This window comes from Mesoplodon mirus (assembly GCF_964341445.2).
Source record: "Mesoplodon mirus genome assembly, chromosome: 7".
NCBI classification, from domain to species: Eukaryota; Metazoa; Chordata; class Mammalia; order Artiodactyla; family Ziphiidae; genus Mesoplodon; species Mesoplodon mirus.
In genome coordinates, this window is record NC_138983.1 from 38,274,916 (window position 1) to 38,290,028 (window position 15,113).

Genomic DNA, 15,113 nt, shown 5'->3' on the forward strand with positions numbered 1-15,113 from the left:
CAGCACACATCAAGACATTACTAACCTTATCATCTGGCTTCACATTTGGACCCAGGTACGTATGGTCTTCTTCCTCCACAGCATAACTTAATACTGCATGATTCTCAACCACAGCCTCACTGACTTTGACTAAAATGGGGAAGGAGGGGGAAGGTCTGGATTATGACAAATCAAATTTTTAGCACCAGAGGGCGTAATTTCCTGCTTTCCTACAATTTTCTTTCATATTTTGCTTTGTAGAGTTGCCTTACCTTAGACCAAAAAGAAAAAAAAAAATCATGTTATTATTCATTAAAAGCATTTAGGACTTCCCTGGTGGCGCAGTGGCTAAGAATCCGCCCGCCAATGCAGGGGACACGTGTTCGAGCCCTGGTCCAGGAAGATCCTACATGCCTCGGAGCAACTAAGCCCATGTGCCACAACTACTGAGCCTGCGCTCTAGAGCCCGTGAGCCACAACTACTGAAGCCCGTGCGCCTAGAGCCCATGCTCTGCAACAAGAGAAGCCACCGCGATGAGAAGCCTGCACACTGCGACAAAGAGTAGCCCCCGCTTGCCTCAACTAGAGAAAGCATGCGTGCAGCAATGAAGACCCAATGCAGCCAAAACTAAACAAAATAAATTAACTAAGTAAAAAAAAAAATTTAGTTAGCACAATATAATTTTTCATGGAAAACTGTAGTTGTCATTATTATTCTATGAATAAAACCCTTTAGAAAAGAGCCAGTGTGATGGGAAACGCTTTTGTCATTAATTTTAACTGAAGAAGGAAAAATATTCAATTATAAGTACAGTGTGATCTCAAAGGTGAGACAAATGCACATAATAAAGACAAAAACACCAAGTGCAACCAGTGGTTGCTTAAGAATGGTAGGACAAGGAGGAATTTTGCTTCTTTATAACTTGCAGTGCTGTCTAAAATCACAATGAGCATACACTGCTTTTATTATGAATTATCATTCCTAATTACGTTTGACATATTAAAAATACATAAAAATTATACTTTCTGTCTCACTATTAGTAATCCGGGTATTCTGAGTTAGTTTTTCTCTTACTCCCAATAGCCAACATTTTTGAGAAAGCCGGCCAAGACATATGGTCATCTGTGGCTCTGAAACAGAATAAAAATAAAACTGCTCCATCAAATATAAACTAAAATTTCTGTTTCATTATCCCCATGATATTAAAAGAGATCATGAACATTAAAAGTATGTTTCTTAGATGTGTGGGTAAGAAATGTTTTCTAAGAGGTAACCCAGGACACATACGCATGCACACATATGTATCTGTATATGTGTGTAGATACATATATTTATTCATAAATGGTATCTATATTATGGATAATAAAGTAAAAATATCAAATATCAAATATTATATTTAAATATAATTTGTTTTTAAATACAATTTTTTACCCTCTCCTAGTTCAATTAAAAATATATTATTGTGATACAATTGATTTAACCATTAAACAGTTATTTGGTTGCTTCTTTACACACTAAAATTTTAAGTGAAGAAAGTAAGAGATGGTGAAACTTTATAGTGAGTTGTTTTTTCTTAAGCAGCTCATTTCAAAAGCTAGTTGTGAGATGAGAAATTACGGGTTTACCATTTCGTAATCACAGTTCTATAACTGTTATTATCTGTAACAAACCAAAGAAGATTCCCCCAGAGGAGGGTGACTAGGGTAGCACTTGGGTAGTGATAAGAATTGAAAAATAAAAATAAGGGAAAGAAGCAAGGTCAGAGTTAAATAAACTTCAGTGAAACTGCAGTTTTGTGAAGGTGTTAAATGAGGGGAGAAAAGTCTGAACATGTCTGAACATAGACAAAACCATGAATATTGTCCAAACCACTAAAATGACCTATCATCTCCTTATCCTGGCTAACATGAGTGACTGCTGCTTAATCAAGTACAGCATTACTTAGCCTAACTCCATTATTCCTACTTCCTAGGGAAGAATTTTGTAGGTATCCAATAACAGGATCACCCTTGCTTCCTGATAATATCCAATACTAACAAGCAAAGCCCTATTTCAAAATACTTAAACCCTCTTCAAAATCACCTAATAAAGCCCAAATCTTACAGTAAGTCCCTTCTAATACCCTCTCACTAATTCATTGGCCTCATGGTTCCCCACGGCGTGCATTCTCCCTCACTACAAGTCAAAGCACCCAGCTTTCTTCAATTACATGTGTGTTCTTGGTGGTCTTTGGCTAGAGGACACTGACAGGTAGAATAAAAAGGAATGTAAGTATTCACTGGCTAAATCTAAAAAAATGGTAATGGTTTTTATTTTAAAATGTCAAAAACTACAATTCATTGGAAATTATATTTTGTAGTTATTTCAATCTCCAATTAAAAAAGGAGAAGCTAAAGTCAATTTTTCTATAAATCCTCAAAAAGAAAATAGGTCTTGCTCATCTCTCATTGTATTAAACTCTAGATACAACTAAGACAACAATTATCCAAGTATATGTGACAGCTAAAATAAAAAGAAATCTGGTTAGAAAAGGCAACTACTTAAAAGGTGCTTTAGAACTAATGAAGCAGTACTGGAACTATGCTTTGCAGGGTCAATATTATACGTATAAAATAGCTTGTTATAAATATGCACAAATTCAAAAGCGAGAAAATTAACACCAGTTGTCTCTGGGTGGCAGAATTAAGTGATTTAAAGTTTTTTCCTTGTAACTTGTTCCTTAATACTTTCCAAATATTTAAAACTAAACCTAAAACAGCTTGTTTAGAATGCCACAGAATTTTTAAAAGATAATACTCAGTAGTATTTAATTAAATGTGGATTGTTACAAATAGGCTTAAACACAAAATGTGTAGAGTTTGCCAACTGTAAAAACATACCTCCTACTAACATTTACTTATTTAGTGAAACAATTTAAAAGTGTAATTAATTATTCTCTAAATAAACTTCACTTCCCTCATTCAACTTTTTGTGTACAGAAATAATATAGGCTTCTTATGGAAAAAAAATTTCACAGTATGTCAACATATGAAATAGAAGTGTGAAACCCAACCTCCAACAAAGATTAACCCATACCTAAACTTTGGTGATTCTTATTCCAGACAGTTTTCAAATGCATGAACACAGACTTTTCTCCCCTCATTTAACACCTTCACAAAACTGCAGTTTCACTGAAGTTATTTACCATTTTTCATTACAAATAACACTACAATAACTATCTTTTGTCCACATATTCTTATGCACAGCAATTCCAGTTTCAACTTCTTTCTCTCTCACCTGCTTTATCAGAGTCATCACCACAGATGTTCTCCTGGGCAACTGGGTGAAGATGACCAAATGGATCACAGTCCAGGGGCCTCCCAAGAAAACTTTGTTCTCGGCTTACTGAGACCCTCAGTGGGTCTCTGTCTTGATAAAAGTCTGGTTTACCTGGGAGGGAAAAAAAATTGACTCACTGGATTTCCACTTAACGTTTCTAGTTAAAACTAAAATGGCAATTTAGATTATGGGTAAAAATCTAAACTCTTAAAGACTTAATCAGTGTAGCAAGAAAATAATAACTGCTTGACTTTCACACAGCCTTTAATTATTTCACTTCAATTTTACTAAGTTTTTAATGAAACTCCTATTTCCTAATAATAGAAAATGCTTCAGTACTGACTAATCACAGGAAAAATGCCTGGAAAAATTATTAACCATTAAGTTTCATAAGGAATAATATGCATTCATAATATAAAGTTCAAAAACAGCTACAGCTAATCTGTGGTATTAGAGATCAAGATAGGGGTTTACCCTGGGGAGAAGAGGAGGAAGAGTAATTGCGAGAGTACAAGGGAAGAGTTTATGGAGTTCTCTAACATTCTGGTTCCTGACCTGGACGGTGTTTACCTGAGGGTGATTATTAAAGTAATAATCACTGAAATAAACACTTATGACTGAAATAAACACTCATGAAACAAACAAAGGAGTGGGAGACACTCAGAAGTAGAAGCTAATTTACTGTGCAGAACCCCAGAAAAACTTGGGAATTAAAGGCAAGAGGTATTACAAAAGGAAGGTGTGAATCAGGGAACTGAAAACAGGGAGAATGTTTAAAAACATGTACATGGAAAAGATCCCTCCCATCACCTGAGATTCCTATCTCTCAACATCATCCCCAGAGAAGACTAAAGGTTTATCCTCTAGAGAAACTGAATCCTATACACTCTGCAATCAAATTTATAGCAGACTCTCAAACTGGTAAAGTGTCAAAGGATTACCTTTCTAAGGGGAAAGGTGCAGTAGTTGACAGGATTTGAACCTGTGTGGGGAAACCCCAATGGATTTCTAGTCTATCGTCTTAACCACTTGGCCACAACTACATGAATCCAATACACTCTGAATTTAGGGGGATCAGGCACTGAAAGGGGCAAGGGTGGAGGGAAGAAAAAGAATGCCATAAGGCAATCAGAGGTATTAAAAGAAAGTTTGCACCCTCGACTCAGATCCCCCCCAGGTCTGGTTCCATAACAGCAACAGCCAGGCTTGTATCAAACTTGGAGGATCTTTCTTTGAAGAAACTAAACTGTAAATTGCTCAGGGAAAAGAACCACAGATACTAAGTTGAGGGTCCTCAAGGAAAAGCCACATTTTCCAATGAAATCCAGAAGTAAATAAGGTCCCCACCTATAGAATTTCCAATTAGCCATTCAGTGTTCCACTCAAATATGCAAGATATTAGAGAAAAGCCTCTAAAATTTCAGACAGAAAAAAAAAAGGAAGAACCCAGACAAACAGAGAAAATAAAGGAACCCAAACAAACAAAAACCTATAAATATTCAAAGTAGGTAGTATTTGCATCCATGAAACAAGAGCAGGGTGCTACAAAAAGAAAAAATCAGAAAGGAGGGCAAGCTTTTAGAAACTATACTTTGAGAGCCAAAATAAAAATTCCTATGAAATGTTAGAAGAAAAAGCTGAGAAAATTCTCCCAGAAAGTAAAGCCAAAAGAAATAAGACTACAGGGAAGAAGTAAGACTACAGGAACTTCCCTAGTGGTCCAGTGGGTAGGACTCCATGCAACCAATGCAGGGGGTCTGGGTTCGATCCCTGATCGGGGAACTAGATCCTGCATGCATGCCACAACCAAGAGTTCACATGCTGCAACTAAGGAGTCCACATGCCACAACTAAAAAAAAAGATTAAGACCCGGCGAAGCCAAAAAAAAAAAAAGTAGAATACAGAGAAGAAAATTGGAAGAATATTATAGCTCAGTGTATCTCAATATTAACTTTATCATCACCCACCTAAGGAGCCCTTTCAAGACTTTTTTCCTAATTGCCTCCTAACTCCATGAAACTTAATAACTATATATATACTGTATATCTTTTTATGTACATTTGTGCTTTGGTACATAAAGAGTAAGACTTTTTCATCTCCCTGAGAACCAATTTTCATCCCCTTTGGGGACAATAATAACCTTGTTAAGAAGGTATCATCCAATATCGCACTAAAAGATGTTCTCACAAACAGAGAAAATGATGTGATCTCAAATTATTTTAGCGATGTTTAATATTTGGCTTAATTTTTGCTAAAATCCATTGCCAACTACAGAAGTAAATACAAGAAGCAACACCTAGGAGACTTGAAAAGTGACTGTGTCTGGTGAGTAGCATCAAGGGGTGGGGGGTGTGCAGGGGCAGGAAGAAATGCTGTTTCATGTTGTAAGCTTTTAGCACTATTTGCCTATAATATTTTGATTAAAAGTATTACCCAAAGAAGTGTGATGAAGGCTATGATGAAAGCTCCCAAAGAGCACATGAGAGGGATGCCTGATAGCTCATGGAAAGTTTATGCCACACAAGTGGCACTTACCTCAACTCTGAAGGGAGGGAGTGAGATCATGAAGGGCCTTGTGGGTGAAGCTAGGGACTTAAGACTTCATTTAGACTTATTCCTCCAGTCAAAGGGAAACGACTGAAGGGTTTAAACATGGAGCAATAGAGGCAGATTACTCTGAGTACACCATGGGAAAATGAATGAGAGTAATGCTAGACTGGAAACAGGGAGACATGGGGAGTTGTAGCAGCCCTTCAAGAAAGAAATGACAGCCTGAATTACAAGAGTGGTAGTGGGAATGTAAACAAATGGACAGATTCCAGAGTTGATCAACTAGAACTGAGAAGAACTGGTACTCTGTAGGGTGTCGCAGAGGTATAGACAAGGAAACAGTCAAGACTTACATCTGGTTCTTTTCACTGAAAAAAGGCTGAAGGATAAGGAGGTGGAGGTGAGGGAATATATAGCTTTCCCTTTTAGATAGGCTGACATTTTTGCAATCTCAAACACAACTCATTAAATTATAGGAATCAATGGTCAGAATTTCCCAGTGCTCATTCTGAATTAGGGAAAGCACCAATCAATTCCTGAACAGTTGTGTTTACCATAGAGTGCAAAATGAAGAAAAGCTTCCAAAGCCTAGTAATAAATAGAATCATTACTTTGTTATAATTTCCATAAGACCTAAGAAGAAAGAAAGAAGGGGAATGATTCTTAAGAGTTATTCTGAGTCTCTACCTTCTTAAACTCTTAGCCGGAAACAAAGGTACAATATTTTATGGCTTTAAGACCAAAATAGCTAATATTAACATTACATTTCTAAGTACCTTTCTACTGACAAAGTTATTTTCCCCCTTAAAAAAGAATTTGCTTTGGGCTTCCCTGGTGGCGCAGTGGTTGGGAGTCCACCTGCCGATGCGGGGGACGTGGGTTTGTGCCCCGGTTCGGGAGGATCCCGCATGCTGCGGAGCGGCTGGGTCCATGGGCCATGGCCGCTGGGCCTGCGCGTTGGGAGCCTGTGCTCCACAACGGGAGAGGCCACGGCGGTGAGAGGCCCGCGTACCGCAAAAAAAAAAAAAAAAAAGAATTTGCTTTGATAGATTTGATCAAGAGAATTATCTGGTTGAGTCTGAAATCTAGAAATAATTATAAAATGAAAATAGGGCTATTTACTAAGGATCGCAGGGAGGAATTTTTCTAGATAATTGAATCTAGGAAGAAGTACAGTGAAGAAATATACGTGTTACAACTGCTCTTAAAGCCAGGGTTTTACGTACCATGATTATCCTGTGAAAGATACAGGAAAAGAGCAGTGAAGGTACTGAAGTGAAAGAGCAGCAAGGCAGAGAAGAAAAAACTGGGTTATTTCCTAGAGAAACTGGTTTAGAAAGGAAGCAGAGGGAAGCAAAAGTGTCAGAATAATGGATAGCAAAGAATTTTTGTCTACAATAAATTGCTTTTCCTCATATGTAAAGAAACTAGTTACCTAATGACATATCTCTTTAAGTCCACATTTTAAATAGTTTGTACAAACCATTTTTTCCCCTTCATGAGTACTCACAGTCTAAGTTTCCTCAACAAAATATTTAGCATCCTGAAAAAACTGTAGAAAACTAGCAAATATTAAAAAATCATATTTTATCAAACCATCTGTTTACCTAGTATAGAAGTTCTGCCACTTGCTGGTGATTCTACCTCTTGTATGGCACTAAGTTCATGTTGGTTCAAGTCCAATCCACCTTTAACTTTTGCTACAGGTGGTTTTGAGGATTTCCCACCCAGTTCTTTGTCCTGATGCTCCCCTATCAAGTCAAAGACAAAGTTAGGCACAATACAAATCTGTTAACGAAACAAACTTCTTCAACCGGCAAGTTGCAGGAGGTTAATATGAAGAATCATCATCAGGATAATCAGTACAATAAAATGCAATTATCTTACCACTTTGCTTGGCATTACTATCTTCTGAAAGGAGCTGATTATCATCACAGTTTCTCCTGCCTGCAGTACCAATGTTTTCCTGATTGTCTTTGACTAGATCTTGGAGATGAACAAGGCATTCTCTGAGCTTCTTAGTTTCAAAATCATTTTCAACCGTGGGCTTACTTGTCTGAAAAAGTAGACAGACGAGGGTGGGGATGACACAAAATAAAAGATCATGTGAAGAAGTCATTAGATTTGTATCTCCCTTCTTCAGTTAGAACCTCAACCACATGAACAGCTCCATCAACCACATTATTACAATTTTATCTACAGATAAAAAATGAGAAGTACTTCTAATATTGAAAGGGTAATAATTCCATTGAAAAGTACAACCAGTCACAGCCTCGGACCTTACAAACAGCCTCCACTGCACCTTTCTATAAGAGATATACTTGTGTATCCCTCTCTGCTTTTCTTTTCCCATCCCTTTTCCTTAAAATGACCAGTAAATTCCCATAACTCAAGTTCTCATGAACGCAACTCAAGCTTCTCCTGAGCATCAAAGGATTGTAGAATTCTGTTTAGGCTAACTCATAAATTTAGGAAGTGGCCTTTTAAAATAAAATGGACACATTCATATATAGGAGAATATACTGTCTCCCATATAGAGAAACTATGAATAGTCATCTGAGTGACCACATCAGAGTCCTCTCAACAATTCAGTCACAAGCAGCCAGTCTGGCGGTCCATCAGCCTAAAATCGCACCACTTTTATAACAGATGTTAATATTGTCATTTATGGAAAAAGATGGTACTGATTTTGATTCTACACAAATGTCAACAAAGTGCTATACAGAAAGCACAAAGTCTGCTATTTGCCTAAGAGAAATTCTGCTAACTAGTTACTTTACAATTTAATCTTCTTGTGGTAAGCTCAAAATCCTTTATAACAAAACTTCAAAAGGCAACCTACATTTTCCATGATGTTTGAGTTTGGTTGTATCAAACCAGTGGCTGAAATTAGTTGGGCTTCAAATAACTATTAACTTCATAAATGCCATGCAAGGTGGATCACTTTTTACCTTTTAATTTGCACGTCGTTTAAGGTAGAAAATTAAAGCACAGTTAAGGTCAAACCACTTATTCTCAATAACTAAGAACTTATTTCGACCTAGGATTGAAACAAATATTTAGCTTGGCTGAGTTGGGTTATTGTCGATGTTTAATTCTTAAGATATTCAAGATTAATACATACCTGACTGTCTTTAAAGAAATCCTTCAAGGTCTCCTGATGTTTCTGAATGAGCCGCTGCAATGCTGTTTGTCTCTGTACAAGCAATTCTTCTTGGGCTTTTTGGCCATAATGCAGAACTTCTTTTTGTAGCTTCATCTGCTTCTGAAGTCCCAAATTATCTTGCTGAGCTAAGAGAGGTTGTGAAAAACTCAAAAATCTATCTTGAAGTCTTGGGCTCATAGAAGCACTTGAAGGAGCTGCATGTTCGTTCTTGGCTGAATACAATTCACAAATGTTTTTAAATTTTACTTCAGCAAAAGGTAGTGGAATAAATGAATGCTCTCTTTCCTTGGGTAGAAACATAGAGGGAACAGGCTGCTCAGAAGAGTCACCTTCCATCAGCTCTGCTTGCTTGTTTAAAAGCAGTTCTTCCTGAGCTTTTTCATTAAAATGCAGCACTTCTCTCTGTAAGCCCAACTGTGCTGACACATGATCTTGCTGAGGCAGAAAAGCCTGGGATAAACTCAAAAGCCTATCCTGAGACCCTGGAATCTCAGGATGACTTGAGGAAACAGTATTGTCACTTCTGGTTGGAAGAGATTTTTGGATTCTTTCAGAGTCAGCAACAGGCAGTGCTATGTGGGATAAGGATGAAGAGGTGCTGGTCTGCTCAGGTGAGACCCCTTTCTCCAATTTACTTAGTCTTTGCAAAAGCAATTCTTCTCGGACTTCCTGTCTAGATTGAATGGCTTTCCTCTGTATGTCTAACTGCTCTTGAAGTGCCTTCAAATCACCATGGAGAGGTTGGATAAAATGCTCAGATGACTTTTCCTCAAATTTATATTGTCTGGGCAAAACCAACTCTTTCTGGGTTTTCTCGCTACATGGAAGGGGACCTGTCTGTGTATACACGTGTTCCTGTTGAAATGTAATCGGATAATCTTGTTGAGGTAAAACAGGCTGTGGTACACCCAAAAGCCTATCAGGCAACCTTGGTATCTCAGAACGACTTGGGGAGACTATATTATCACCCTTGGTTGAACAAGGTTCTTGGATTCTACCAGCTTCACTAAGAGGTAATGGAGCAAAAGGATGCTGTACAACTAGGGGCAGGAAGGAAGAGGTGCCAACCTGCTCGGGAAATATTCTTCCCTTCCATTCATTCTGTTTATGCAAAAGTAATTCTTTCTGAGCTTCCTGTCTAGACTGAATGGCTTCCCTCTGTGTAGCTAACTGTTCTTGAAGTGCCTTCAAATTATCTTGCTGAGGCTGGATAAGCTGTGATATCTTCAAAAGTCTATCCTGCAATTCTGGGATCTGAAAATGGCTTGAAGGAATTCTACTCTCACTCTCTGTTGAAAGAGGTTCCCGGGTTGTAAGAGATTCAGCAGAAGGCAATGAAGGAAAAGAAAGCTGTGCTAACTGGGGTGTGAATGAGGGAACAGTTTGTTCAGAAGATACATTCCCTTGGGTCTTCTGGCTAAACTGAAGGGCCTCCTCTTCTGTGTCTAACCATTCTTGGTGTCCTTCCAAATTATCTTGTAGAGGTTGTATATGTCGTGAAAACCCCAGAAGTCTTTCCTGAAATCTTGGGATCTTCCAATGGCTTAAGGGAACTGTACTGTCACTCCTGAATGACATATAGTCCTGGAATTTTTCAGATTCAGCTCCCTGAGACAGAGATAAAGAGGTGCCAGTCTGTTCAGAAGGAATTTTTTTTTCTAATTCACTTTGTTTGTGTACAAATTCCTGAGTTTCTTGTTTAGCACCAAGTATTACCCTCTGAATGTGTGACTGACCTTCGAGTGTTGTTAGATTTTCCTGCTGTGGCAGGCTACGCTGTGGAAAACTAAGAGACTCATCCTGAAATGCTGGCATTACCAAATGACTTGAGGGAATAACACTCTCCTTCTCAGAGAAATAAAAGTTCTGAATTCTTCTAGGCTCAGTTTTAGAAGAAGCTTGTGAAGCAACTGAACGTTGAGTGACCACTGGCAGGAATGAAGAACTCATCTGCACAGACTTAGAGTCTTCCAAATCCCTTTGTCTACGTAAAAGTAATTCTGCCTGGGCTTCATGCCTGGCCTGAAGAGCACCCCTCTGTGTAGTCAGCTGTTCTTGGAGCAACTTCAAACTATCATGCAAAGGTTGGAACTGCTGTAGGAAACCTGAAGACCCATCCTGAGATTTTGGGATTTCAGATTGGATTGAGAGAATTTCCTTCCCACTCTTAGATGAATACTGGTCCTGGATTTTTCCAGATTGAGTACCAGCAGAAGGTAGTGAAGTAAATGTATGCTGAACTCCTTGAGATGGAACAGAAGGGGGCTCAGTCTGTTCAGCCCATACTCTTCCATCCAATTCACTCTGTTTATGTACACATAATACTTCCTGGGCTTCCTGTCTAGCCTGAAAGCTGTCCCTCTGAATATTTAACTGTTCTTGGAGAAATTTAAAATTAAGCCTATCCTTAAGTTGTGGGACCCCAGGATGGCCTGAGGAAACTGTAGTCTCTTTCTTGGTTGGAGAAGATTCCTGGATTCTCCCTGACTCCGCTTTGGCAGAAGGCAGTGAAGCAAACGAATCCAGAGGTACCAATGGAAGGAATAGAGAAAGGCCAGTTTGCCCTTCCAATTCTTTCTGTTTGCACAAAAGCAACTGTTCCTGAGCTTCCTGTCTTAACCGAAGAACTTCTTTCTGTAGGTCTAACTGTTTTTGGAGAGCCTTCAAATTACTTTGCTGGGCTATGATATTCTCTGAGAATGGCAAAGACTTATCCTGCGTTTGGCCAACTACAGAATGGCTTACAGAAACCACACTTTTGCTCCCAGTTGAAAAGCATTCCTGGACTTTTCCAGACTCAACTTTAGTAGGCAGAGAACTAAAAGAATGCTCAGCTACCAATGGTAGGAATGAAGAAGGTTCAATTAACTTAGACGATATACTTTCATTGTTCTCTGAGAACATTTGCTGGGAGTCAAAAGTTTGAAAAGTTGTTGCCTCAGATGTTTCAGCTCTTTCTCTAGCATCCTGTACTATCAGTAGCTTATCATGTGACAAAGCCCTTGAAAATGTATGAGAGTCTTTAGGGACCAATTTATAGTCTCTCTGTTGTACTTCAGTCTGTGAGAGTTGCTTTGGCTGTTCCTGTGATTCCAAAGCTTGCTTGGCTAAAACATCTGAAGTGACTAATGTTTCGGTTGTTTCTACCTGTCTTTGTGGAAAGCGATGTTGTCTTGGAACCTGAAAATCTTGCTCTAATTTGGAGATCTGTACGGGTTGCATAGGTTGTTTGTTAGGACTCAACTTGGGTCTCTGACCTTGATCCTCATGTTCTGATGTAACAGCGGGTCTTTCAGATTTCTGTGGTGGAACTGATGTAACAGAACCAGGTATCAATGGTGTAGCTGACATGGATGGGTACTTTCCTTTTAACAAAGTCTGATAGTCGAGTAATCGTTTCCTGGCTGTTTCAACAGACTGTTTGTGAAGCCTACCCAAAACAAACAAGCATTATTCTTTTTTGATTAAAAAAAATGCCCCACATTCTGAAGTGTTTATACATTAAATTCAATCTAGGGGTGGCCATAATCAAGGCAGAAATGGGACAACGTTATTAACATTGCTCTTTGAGAAATCTACATGCCATAGTTCTAAAGGGAATCCTGGTAAGACCTTCATATAAACCAAATAATAAATCCTGAAAATGTAACCACACACTATCACATATAAATTGTACCCTAGCTAATACCTGTTTTGCTGTAATAGCTGTTGTTGATAGTTATGAATCACCTGCCTGTGATCATCTTCATCAGAACTTACGGTGCGTGATGCTGGTGCAGTGCCAACCTAATAAAAGACAGATACTAACTAAAAGGCAGATCCAGAAATAAGTACTAAAGTACTTTACATCAACCGACGTTCTGTAACTGTGAACTTCCATATAGCTTTATTTTTTATAAAAAAGACTGGCATTTCCATCGTTAAGAAATGAAGTAATCTACCACTCTCTTTTAGCGTCAAGCCCAAGAGCTCAACATACACATTACATACAAGTCATGGTCACATATATTAGCACCCTCTAGAAACTGAAAGATGAAAGTCGTTAGGTTTGTATAAAGTTATTTTTACATATACATTATTTTTTCTTAAAAATTATCAAATACAAATTAGAAATGCACTTTACTTTTCTGAATGCTAAGATTGCCCACACTTCTCTATCCCCCGACAATCTATGTAGGGATGAGATTTCCTGCATCGTACCCCAGTCTGTTGAGTTTTTTTTCTTTTTTCTTCTTCCAGCTGAGCTCTGAAGCAATCAGTTTCTAATCTTAACTTCTGTTGCTCAATTTGTTCAAGTAATTCCAATTGCTTTTGCTTCTGTTCTTCTATTTCCATTATCTAAATAACAAAAATACTATTGATTTATTAACAACAAACTCATGCCAAAGCAAAGTTTATATGCATTACAATGAAAAGAAACAGGTCTCATCACCAAGAGTACCAATTATCCAAGAAGAAAGTGGTGATGTTTTATCTGTTATTGCCACTGCCAGAGGGAGGAAGGAAGCAAGAGATAGGAAAACGGGAAAGGAGGAAAAGGGAGAGAAGTAAAAATAAACATATTAACTATTTCTATTTCCTGGGAGCACAGGGAAACCTTGATCACCACTGAAGCACCACCTCCAGAGAAGTAGCAAACTCTGCATTCACATCTTTAATTTTACCTTGTTCTCAGTAAGAATAATGCCTAAGAAATTAAATATCGAGAATGCTCACAACACTTTGATTTCTTAGGCATACTCATAGAAGGGTGCAGTTATCTACAAGCTAAATAAAAGTACAGTGAGCAACATTCAGTCCTTACTGTCAGGCATTAAAGAGATGGAAAATAATGGCAGAGTGATGACAAATAAACTCAAAATTATACCAACACACACACACACATAAATCCAAGAACTAAAAACATGTTAAAGTAACTGTGAGACTCATGAGGACAGGGACTAGTCTGTCTGGTTGCCTGTTAAATCCAACACCTAGTAGTCCTTGAAACATATATAAGAAACATATACTGAATAAATAGAAAAGGGAATGTATGTGAAGTTTTATTAAGAGGAATACATCTACTAGAGATGATGAAGAATGATCTTGTTTTCAAAATTAAAAATGTCTCAATATGATATTACCTATTCTTAATCAGGCAATAGTGGCTATAGCTTAGTTCCTGTCTTCACCTTCCTTTCGTTCACTCATAGGAGCCACGGAATTTAAAGCATTTACAGTTTTGGAGTAACTCTAGAACTGCACTATCAATACAGTAGTCACTAACTACATGTGACTATTAAAATTTACATCAACCCAAAACAAATAAAATTTAAAATTCAGTTTCTCAGTTGCACTACTTATACTTCAAGTATTCAACAGCCCATGTAGGTAGCAGCTACCATACTGAACACAGATATGGAACATTTCCATTACTGTAGAAAATCTATTGGACAATACTGCTTTAGAATATTGATTAGAAGGCATTTATCTGAGACAAAATATTGGCTCATAGAATTGTCATCCCTCAGCTGCATTTTTTAAAAAACTATGACTATAAACTGACTGGCTTAGTAACAATTAGCCTCTTTCGAGGTAATCTGTGTTAAGAAAATCTTTCATTAAAGTAGAAGGGACAAATATTACAGTTATGGAAGTTGAATTTTAAATTTTTCTTTGAAATACAGTTTTTCAAAAAAACTTTTGGGATTACAAAGCCCAGATCAATGTTTAATATTATGACAGGGACTCATTTATTCAACAAATATTTATTGAGTACTTACTGTGTATAAAGCATTGTACAAGAAACTATGTAGGATAAATTGACTTTTTAAAAAAGACAGTCTTGGACTTCCCTGGTGGTCCAGTGGCTAAGACTCCATGCTTCCACTACAGGGGGCATGGGTCGATCCACGGTCGGGGAAGTTCCACATGCCCATGGTGAGGCAAAAAAAAAAAAAAAAAAAAAAGGGAAGATAAGATACACACCAGAGTATAAAATACAAAGCAGAATGCATTAAGGGTCAAATGAGTAGTACAAGTAAAGATGAAGTACCTTCTATCAAATGAATGTGTAAGACAAGGCCGAAGAAATGGTAGCAAAAGTAGCCAGATGTTAAG

The 15,113-nt window shown here is 37.8% G+C and overlaps 1 protein-coding gene across 4 annotated transcripts in view; it reads right to left on the reverse strand.

The window, feature by feature from the left end:
• The window catches only part of CEP295 (centrosomal protein 295), a 48,294-nt gene that overhangs the window by 6,438 nt on the left and 26,743 nt on the right, over nt 1-15,113 (reverse strand). For all 4 annotated transcript variants that reach the window (XM_082629646.1, XM_082629644.1, XM_082629645.1 and 1 more), the window contains 7 exons: nt 13,215-13,352; nt 12,703-12,800; nt 8,973-12,444; nt 7,736-7,904; nt 7,456-7,599; nt 3,257-3,409; nt 26-129 (listed from right to left, as the gene is read on the reverse strand). In XM_082629646.1, the coding sequence (XP_082485772.1) occupies nt 26-129; nt 3,257-3,409; nt 7,456-7,599; nt 7,736-7,904; nt 8,973-12,444; nt 12,703-12,800; nt 13,215-13,352 (4,278 nt within the window). The remainder of the gene's footprint in view (nt 1-25; nt 130-3,256; nt 3,410-7,455; nt 7,600-7,735; nt 7,905-8,972; nt 12,445-12,702; nt 12,801-13,214; nt 13,353-15,113) is intronic.